The sequence below is a fragment of the Lepeophtheirus salmonis genome, chromosome 8, assembly GCF_016086655.4.
Source record: "Lepeophtheirus salmonis chromosome 8, UVic_Lsal_1.4, whole genome shotgun sequence".
NCBI classification, from domain to species: domain Eukaryota; kingdom Metazoa; phylum Arthropoda; class Copepoda; order Siphonostomatoida; family Caligidae; genus Lepeophtheirus; species Lepeophtheirus salmonis.
The window spans coordinates 2,326,127-2,336,398 of record NC_052138.2 but is presented as its reverse complement, the minus strand read 5'-3'; the positions used below and the strand labels follow the sequence as shown (position 1 = coordinate 2,336,398).

The 10,272-nt window shown below is 34.0% G+C and overlaps 2 protein-coding genes across 2 annotated transcripts; one reads left to right on the top strand and one right to left on the bottom strand.

Moving 5' to 3' along the window:
• Positions 1–3,999: 3,999 nt before the first annotated feature.
• Positions 4,000–7,510, bottom strand: l(2)37Cd (general transcription factor IIIC subunit l(2)37Cd). The gene is made up of 4 exons (XM_040717356.2): positions 7,256–7,510; positions 6,870–7,180; positions 6,361–6,788; positions 4,000–6,300 (listed from the first exon to the last, which is right to left on the bottom strand). Exons 1-4 carry the CDS (start codon positions 7,508–7,510, stop codon positions 5,717–5,719), a joined length of 1,578 nt encoding a protein of 525 aa, XP_040573290.1. The 3' UTR covers positions 4,000–5,716.
• LOC121122384 (inorganic pyrophosphatase) lies at positions 7,433–10,272 on the top strand. The gene is made up of 4 exons (XM_040717357.2): positions 7,433–7,568; positions 8,435–9,010; positions 9,076–9,560; positions 9,857–10,272. The coding sequence occupies exons 2-4, from the start codon at positions 8,814–8,816 to the stop codon at positions 10,153–10,155; spliced, it is 981 nt and encodes a 326-aa protein (XP_040573291.1). The 5' UTR covers positions 7,433–7,568; positions 8,435–8,813; the 3' UTR covers positions 10,156–10,272.

The following is a 10,272-nucleotide window of genomic DNA, read 5'->3' as shown; positions in this document are numbered from 1 at the left end:
CTCGCACCCACTTTATTCTGGTGATCTTACACAAAATTGATCTCTAGTTATGATATTGTAAATTGCACACAACGCATAGATTAAGATACCACAGTGAAGGAACGACTCTTTTACAAAAATTAAATATTTAATAATCCAACACACATAACATATTATTATAAAATATAATATGTAAATTTAGTTTAGAATGAGTCTTTCTACGTCATTGCATTTAACACTCATCAACAATCTCCATCGCCCATGATAATTGATAACTTATGATGAGTAGAGTTGAGTAGTTTGTAATTAAAAAACTACCTTTTAAAATAAGAAAAGGAAAAACGGCTGTTGCGTGTGCTCTTTCTTCTTTTTCGGACGAATGAGAGGGGCGTACTCCTGAGTCCACATGTAGTTACCCCCGGGTAGTTGGTCTTGAGCAAGATGGTGAACCTAATAACTTTATAGTGGAATCCTGGCCTATTTTCTGCCCAGCCTTGAAAAAGAACGGAGGTATCTTCTGCCCATCAGAGGCTACAACGCCGGGGCCATTGTTTGGATATTTGGCGTGGTCAATTCCTTGGACCTCTTCTTTTGTTTTCGCAAGCCAGCTGTTTATTCTCTGTTTTGGAACTGATCCACTGTAAAATCTTCTTGTCCAATAAAATTTTCACAATTGACCCATTTGCCTTCATCTATGTGAGGTTTTTCTTGAACCTCTCGAGCCTCCTGGGTTTCATGCCCTCTGTAAAAAGGTGGCATGGGGTCCTTGTAATATAAACTAATCCCAAGTGGTGCTTTATAGCCCTCCTGATGGTCGTAGCTTACTAGGATCCTTCTTTATATTCTTCTCCAAGTATAACAATAACTTCGTAACTTCTTTAAATTATGCCCTTCACTTCCTGACATCAACTGAAAACCAGGCTCCTAGAACACATAACAATGGCCGTAATCTTCATCACATCAACTCCAGCATCTAGAAGATCTGTGATGTGCTGCCTTTTTTGCTTGTTGCTCGCTCATGATGATAAAATGATTAGGAGAGTTTGTTAATTTAAAAAGGACAGCGGAAATAGAATATCAAAAATAATCACTAAACCTTTTCATAGTAATGAGAAAATCAACATTAATTGACAGTCCACTTTTACTGCCCTACCCTGTATTTCGTGAGTAGACTTTTGGCCAAAAACATTTTTGCCGAATGATATTTCGTTAAAGGGTAATTTGACGAACATACATTTCGCCGAAGAACAATTTGCCAAGAGGACCTTTCGCCGAAGGATCATTTGGTACATTTGGCCGAAAAATGATATTAAGTTTATTGATATATACGATTGCATATTTTAATTCAATTTAAAATGATATTATGATAAATAGTTATTGTTCATAGGTGCAAAATGTCAAAAGCCAATTGCTATATGTATCATATAGTTACATCATTGAGTATTCTTTTACAGAAAAATATTTTACATTCATTAATGAACATTATATAAGCACAACACAGTAGTGATTCACTTTGAAATGATTATGCTAAAAAGGTTGCAGACAAAATCGTTGGATCGTAAAATTGTCGTGTACATTATCATTGTGAGACAAAATTGTTGTGGGTAATATCATTGTGATGCAACATCACTTTAACGAATATGATTGTGAGTAATTTCATTGTGAGACAATATCATCGTCTGCAATTTCGTTACTATTTATATAATATATTCGGAAGATAAAATTATTGAATGATGAAGAAACTTGCCATGAAATAACCCATTAAATATCACCAGCCCACAGTTTGTACAGGTGAAGCGCTGGATTCCAATGCAGTTAAATTCAATTGCCACCGAGTTTTTATGTACATTTGACCCTTTTATAAGATGTTATAACACACCCCTAACCACAGGGTGTGCAGGTAAACTGCTTGGCCCCGAGATATGTCAAATTCTATCGTTGAGGATTCTCTAGCCATCAACAAAACAAAATTATATACTCAGAAATATAATAGCTATGTATTATACTTGTATTCGTTATCATTTATTGTACTAATGAAGTATTATACATATTCAATTTTAAGGGATGGATTGTGCACAACCCGTGGCCCGGGGCGTATTATAGCATATTAGAAGAGGTCCTTGGCGCTTAGAAACGCGGCGGTGGTAGAGTTTCATGTGCTTTCTGACACAGGACTCCTCCTGTACAACCTGATGACGATGTTGTATTTTGGGTATTAGAAGGGTTCCTTCATGCTCAGGGAAGCGACGGAGGAAGAATTTACCTTACTTTGGGGTGCAGCATCTCTTATACAGAACCCATGACCTGGGTGCATTCTAGCATATTAGAAGGGGTGTGTCGCTTAGAAATACTCCTTCGGTAGAGTTTAAACTGCCTTGGACCCAGCATTTAATTTGCACAACCTGAGGGCCAAGTGTATTTTGCGATATTATAAAGGTCTATGAAGGTGGAAAATTTTAAGTTGCTTCAGGCCTCAGTAGATCACCTGCACAATATATACACAATATCAACAATACCTATTTATCATAATATCATTTTAAATGGAATTAAAATATTATGCAACCGTAAATATCATTTATTTTAATATAATTTTTCGCCCAATTCTCCCAAATAGTTAAATTGTCAATCGGTCAAATGTCCGTTCGGCAAATTGTCCTTCGGCATAAAAAGTGTTTGGGCAATTGTCCTACGACCACATATTTTTTACTAACAGTATCAGATGGAAATTCGTTCTTTATTTTTTTTTTTTTTCAATATATTTTTCCTATAAATAAGATATGAAAAATGTAACACACGACGCATACAGCTTAATGATACTTTTGCATCCGTTTTTCCTCGGCGAGTGTGTCAATATTCGGTTCCACTTTTAAAATGGCGCAGCGCAAATCAGATTCAAGGTCAATCAGGTGGTTTTGCTATTAGGTTTTGATCTGAACGATGCTCAGAAACTAGAAAAAAGGTACGTGGATGGAAATGTAACCAATAGCTTGAGCACCGCCACAACAACACGAGGATACGAACCATATATAGTGGCCTAGGATGGATTCAGGGGTTTCTCTAAAAAAACACCATTTGCTGTGGTGTCATTCACAATAGTCAAGTGACTGGTCTTCAATGTCCTCTGCTTCCTTCGGGAAGTTGTCAACTCGAAAGCAGAAGGGATCCATCGTGAACTCCATAATTGGGTTTTAGCTTTTGAAGTCCTGAAAATAGTTCTAAAACTCGTCCAGCAGCCTGTTGAATTTGATGATGGCGTCGTTCTTGAGAACGTCGCTGACGCCACTATCAGTCTCGCTGATTCGCACCAAAATTGAAAAAGCCGTTGAGCTGCAGACAGTCTCAAAATTGCCTCGCTTTTCCACGCTCATTCAGAAATCATAACCCATAACATACTATATCATCAGAACACATAGACACTAAACATAATAACCATAAGAATATAACTTCCTTCATATACACTTATGAGTAATTACTTAATAATGGGAGCTCTGTTATCCACCTGTTACACCAAGGAGAGACGTGATATGAGTGAGTTTGTAGGGAACAGCTTTTGCCATTTCTAACCAATCAATGTTGTCACTTTTACCCAAACAAGGCAATTTACCAAAAGTTCCCTCCTCTAATACCATTTAAAATGTAGAAAAGTTATCCCCTTTATGGCAGTCATTCATTTCCATTCGGGTGATATTATCATGGGTCTTAATTCAGGAGTACCATATCAATGTCTCGCTCTCGCCTTCTCCTCGAGCTCTTTTTCTGCTGCAAAGATATTGACTCTAATGGTGAGTGCCCTATTTTTTTTTCCTATAGCATATTATTATCTGACGACTATAATTTATAATGATTATCGCTATGTATATATATATATATATACATACACATAAAACTAGAGAACTCGGTCCCTAATTTACTTTTTTTGGGTCATTCCGCATCAATTCTCAAAAAGTTTTCACCCCAACAACTGAAAATTTGATGAAATTTAGTATTGTGAATACATGTAGATTTTTACCATCAAAATCCATAATTTTTTTTTTTTTTTTTTTTTTTTTTTTTTTTTTTTTTTTTTTTTTTTTTTTTTTTTTGCAATCAGATCATTAATAGGCTCCCAAGATATGGAGTCCTTAATCTTTGCAATTTTAGATTAACTGTGGTTGTGTACACCAAATTTCAATTAGTCATATATATATTTTGAACCTGTGGCTCAATTTCTCCAAACAAAATGTATAATTTCCAGAGGTGAGTAATCCAAGTCGAGCCTCAAGTTTAAGTCCTTGAATATTTTCATCTTATCCTCAAAAAATAAAATTTACATTAAAGAGTACTTAAATTGCGATGACTTTCAAGTCGAATCGCTAGTCTTAGCTAACGAGTCCAAGTACATTCGTGAGTATTTGATTATATGATCAAGTTGAGTCCGAAGTATTCAAAATATGGACTCGAGTCAAAGTCCCTACTTTTCGACAATTTCTGAAAACTAGAAACATACCATGTTTTTTTTGGTTTTTTTTAAATTCAGAAACTAGTACTTAAATTAGTTCATTTTGGGGTTGTGGTCTTATATATAATCACCTTTGACCTAAGAATTGACCTCGTTGATCAAATTTATTTTAACTTGGTCAAATCGGATTAATTTTTTTTAACTCCTAATAATTGTTCTTTCATCCTTGAGCTAGGAGAGAACGAACACAATATCTTTTTAGAATTTGATTTCTTTTGATGGCCTCACATATATGAATTTATACAAGTATTGTGTAGTTTCGTGTGAGCTTGCTCATGAAAAACAGAGTGTAACTCTGAAGATTTCTTGGGGGAGTTATCTTCTTTATTATTGAAGCAAAATTTGTATTTTATCCGACGCCTAATTACTCAGAGCAATGCCGAGTACTACCACAAGCAATTAATATAATTGCTTATTAATATTAAACACTACTTAGATATTTACTTGAGGACTCATAATTTCAATCCAATCAAGCATACGGATTGAATTCATGAAGTGATACATTTACATTTAAGAATGCCTCGTCTTTTTATATTTGGTCTCGACACTATAATATCAGTATTATAATAATTAATAAGTAGCTTCTCTCATTTAGGTCTATAGATTTTTTTCTTGTGTCTGTGTGATCAATCATTGTACTGAGAAAATGAAACATTACCCATTTCACATGTAATGGAAATACAAAATAATAATTCTTATTATTTGAAATCGTAGACTTAAGGGTAAATCATACATAATTTATATACCGGATAGTCCATTGAAATCTGAACACTTACTAATTCAATTATTAATTGAAGATACCCATCTCTTCCATTGCAAGACTCTTTTGAACTATTTTTATTAAACTTTTGGCTGCAAGTCGAGGAGAAGACCTGCAGTGTCCGTCATCCAAACACCGAGGCCCTCAATGTCACTGTCAGTCAGCACTGGAACAATATTAAAGAGGACTACATAAGCAGAGGGTGCCATCATTGCCGCTTAAGATGGCTACATTAACGATTAAGAGAGCTCAGACACACATCTAGTTATAGTATTAATTTTGTTGAAATTCTATTGTTAATTAATGAATTACAACTTTTAGAAGTTTAAAATTCAAAGTATTCAGATTTTTATGGACCACTCAGTATTATAACAGATTGGTATGTTATAATATGTATTTTCATTTTATTTACTTCCATACTCGTATATATAAATTATAATTTATAACGCACAAAATAATTTAAAATTCAACACTCAGCTCTAAGAACTGTCTTCATCGTCGGATGTTGAATGATGCATAAAATTTAAATCCGTGAGTGTCGGATTATCCCCTTCTTCATCAACATCAACATCAACGTCTTCATCATCATCATCCTCCTCCTCATCATCATCTTCTTCATCTTCGTCCGAAATGACTAAATCTTCCAAATTATCATTTGAATTAGAACTCTCCTCTGGGCCAAATTCTTTCTTGTTCTCCATTGCTATATGTTCGTTTAATGTAACTGTGAGTAAATCTCTCAATTTCTGATCTGTGCCGGGCAAGAACCACCCGGATTTTTCATTACATTTAGAGTTACGAGAGAAATAGGATTTTCGAATAAGATTTTGTGCCTCTTCATGCTGTAAGTCCTTGAATTGATAAAACATTTGTCGATAAGGAGGAATACGACCAGATCGAAAAAGATAAATATCCTTGAGTCTCTCTTCCTCCTCCTTTTTATCTAAGGTATCATCTTTGGGGATATTTTCTTCAAAGACTTCGCGAGTTATGATGGACGTTTTAGCTTTAGACCAGCTCATGGCTTTATAAGGAAGTAGATAATTGGCATAAGATCGCTTTGCTAAATGATATAAGTCAGCATTATTATTGTTTAAAATCAGAGAACACGTTAGAAACATACCCTTTACTTTGTGACGAGCTCCTCCCTGAAGCCTAACACGATAATCAAGTGTTTGATAAAGAGCAGACTCAATATTTTTTCGAGGGTCATAGCCAAAACGTACCCATTGATTTCTCCAAGGACCTGTGGTGAAATAATAGCCTAGAGAAGGAAGAATATATTTTAGTTTTTCGTTCGTTATTTTGGTAACGGCGTGAAGAGTATTTTTGGCCCATATAGGAACTTCAGCAAATTTATCCTTAATGATATTTTGTTCTTTAGTATCAATAAATTTTAAACGGAGTTGATTCACAGCAAAGTCTCTCGGTTTATCAGGTACTTTTTCCACATCAAATGTAACAAAAATGGCGTGATGAGATCTTCTTTGTCTTGTTCGCCCAATTATATTATAGGGTGTATTCTCAGCACCAAGGGTACTAGACTCTCGACTAATAATGTAAGTAAGATTTAATTAGAAAATTCAAATTAATGATCAATTCTACTCATCTAAATATATAAAATAGCCTCACCGATAATGATAGTCTTGAGGTACATCCATCCGACTAAATGCAGCTGGAGGCAAAAATAAAGGGGCCTCCTTATCTTTTTTATTTATCCAGTCCGAGGATTCTAGATTTTTCATGTATACTTTATCATAGATATCTTCATAGAGAATATCATTCTCCGTTTCATCTTGTAAACTCTGCTCTTCGTTTTTATTGGAATCTGTTACTCGATTCATAGGCAAATATTGAAAATCACAAAGGTTCATGAATTTAAAATTCGTTTCCACATTTCCCAAGAACTTGGGAACAGTCTTTGTTTCTCCCGTTACTTTATTCTAAGAGGAATTAAAATTAAAATATGTCATGTCATAATCATTACTATTTAAATATAATTTTAAGAGTATTAAAACCTTGTATTTTGCTATATGGAGCAAAAAGGAGGATGATCCATGAGTGACACGTTCTCCGCATGTTGGTTTAGAAAAGATATCATCTGGTCGAAATCGGAGCTCCAAACGACGATTTAATTCGGCTGAGACTGTGGATATATTGTCTATTCCTCCCAGAGTCTCAATCATTTTGTCCACATTCGCTACAACTCCGGGATATTCCACACAAATAAGATTTCCTGGACACTTTTTTTCTTTGGCAGGAGAACCCGACATTATCGAAATTGACAGTTACAGCAAGGATCATCCAAACATGTGCTGTATGTAAATATAAGTCAAATTCTTTTTTTGTTTATTAAGAGAGAGGAAGAAACATATATTTTATATCGAGTACAAGTTGCAACTTGTATGAGCAAGTTGTACAAGTAGGTTTTTTTTGTTCTTAAAATGCATTATTAAATGACAACATTTGTCGTTCTAATTACCAAATATTAATTGATACTATCTTTTCATTTTCATCTATTAAAATTACATGGTTATTATGTATTCATGAGTACTATAACTGAGCGTTTGAACTTGATAATGTGCCACAGAATACTTATATTTATTAATTTGTATTAAGAGAGTCCAAAATGACACTATTAATTGGAATATTCAATTATTGAATATTCCTCATCCCAAGGACTGTAAATCATTCATTTAAAATGATTCATCTCATTTTTTGGTTGCAACTAGCACACACCATATATTTGGTTTAAAAGTGGCAAAAGCTTCGTTCCTTTAATTTTATCATATTCATATATATGCAGGCTACATAGTCAGTGTAGAATGTAGATTCTAATTAATATCCTTAACCAGGATCCTGCTTTTGCTAATCTACTATGTTAATTATGATGAAACAAAATACATGATAAGCTAAATGACATTTTTGATTTTTCATTCTACTCCATCCTATTTTAATAATTAATATAATTAAGGATATGACTCAAATTTTGCATTTCTTATCATCGTAATTATTTAGAAGTCTGACTTGAGACAAAATGAAATATATATAATAATATTTTTAATTAGATACATAATAGTCAATAATTTATAAAATAGTAATTAGTATCTCTATGCACTCGATCCAAAGTTGGTTTTTCTCCTTAAATATAATATTTTATATTATGTATACATATTATAATATATTAAACTATTTAGGTTAATAATAATGGAAAGATAAGAGAAAGGTACTAATCGGTCTTATCATCAAAGGGAAGTCTCTCTTTTCTCATAGATTTATGTAAAAAGTTGGTTATTGACTCTTGGATTGGATATACTATTTAGTATTCCTGTGAGACTCGAATCGTGAACATATGATACTACTATTCAAAAGGTTTATTACTCCCGAGAGTTTGAGAGTGGATTTGTATATTATTTATTAAATTAAATTTTAAAAAATGTTGCCGGGTCAACTTGGATGCTTTGCTGTATGTTATTATTATTATTGTTCCTGGGACATGATGGCCGAAGATGAGAAGGGGAGCAACTTTAAGAGAGGAAGTGACACAGGAATTAATTTGCCAGCAATATCTTTATCATGCGGCACTTTATGTTCAAGGAATTAATTGAGTTCCCATTCTCATCATCATGTAAATTAAGATTATCAAATATGAACCAAGGATCAAGAACCTTCTCTTTCGTTTCTCGTGGAACAGAAAACACGCTTGACTATCGAGTCTACTTACAAAATAATCAGGGAAAATTCATCTCTCCATTTCATGATGTACCCATGATGTAAAAAATTAGCTCATTTTTCCATCTTCCATTTTTACTCTTCATATCTTTTATTTTCTTTTAAGTCATGATCCTTCCAAAAATATATTTAACGCTGTGATAGAAGTTCCCAAGTGGACAAACGCAAAAATGGAAATCTCACTCAAGGAGGAACTCAATCCCATCAAGCAAGACACCAAAAAAGGAAAGTTACGCTATGTTGCAAATTGTTTTCCCTATAAAGGTTATATCTGGAACTATGGATTTATTCCACAAACATGGGAAGATCCAGATCATTTAGATCATTCAACTCAATGTAAAGGAGATGGGGATCCCATAGATTTATGTGAAATAGGCCAAAAGGTCCATACCAGAGGCGCTATTATTCAAACAAAAATATTAGGTACACTGGCTCTAGTGGATGAGGGGCAAACGGATTGGAAAATACTAGCCATTGATGTGAATGACCCTCTCTCTGATGTTTTACACGACATAGAGGACATTGAAAAGTGTATGCCCGGTTTTATAGAGGCAACTGTGGAATGGTTCCGTATCTATAAGATTCCTGATGGTAAGTTTTACTTACTATCCTAACTTTTATTTTATTTTTTCTTTATGGTCTTGCATGATCCCTTTTTGACATTTTGATCAATATTGATGATCATTCTCGATAATAATAAATGTCAATAATGAGAAGAACAATTTCATTTATACCTTTGTCATGCTTTCATAAGAATGATTTAGGATGCGACTTAGTATGTAATGTACATGCTCTTGTCATTTTAATCCTATTTCCAAGAACATAGACGCGTGTTTGAATTTCGATTCTCTCTCCCTCTTATAATGATTACACTGTATTTTTTTCAGGAAAACCTCCCAACGTATTTGCCTTCAATGGAAGACCCAAGGATCGAGCCTTTGCTTTGAACATCCTCTCTGAACTCCATAGTCAATGGAAAAGCTTGATGAATCGACCTCAGAATCAAGTTCCAGACTCGATTTCAAGAAAATGCACTTCCCTGACCTTTGTTCCTAAAGAACTAATTATTGACGAAGAAACTGCCAATAGCATTGTATCCTCCAACTCCTCCCCTACAACGTCATCCTCTAAAGACACTAATTCTCACATGTCCAGCTCTATTGATAAGTGGCACTTTGTGAAATGAACTTGATTTCCGCTTTGTTTTACATAGTAAAATTACATTATGTTAAGAACCTAGTATATAAGTTATAACATGATAACACTTATCAACTATTATAATAAAGGAAGAAGAAAAAACGGA

What these genes read in the sequence shown, in the direction of transcription:
- LOC121122384 (XM_040717357.2), top strand. Translation starts at nt 8,814, where the DNA reads ATGCGGCACTTTATGTTCAAGGAATTAATTGAGTTCCCATTCTCATCA. An exon ending in TTTCATGATGTACCCATGAT is followed by an intron (nt 9,011 to 9,075) that starts GTAAAAAATTAG and finishes TTTTCTTTTAAG; the next exon opens with TCATGATCCTTCCAAAAATA. An exon ending in TATCTATAAGATTCCTGATG is followed by an intron (nt 9,561 to 9,856) that starts GTAAGTTTTACT and finishes TATTTTTTTCAG; the next exon opens with GAAAACCTCCCAACGTATTT.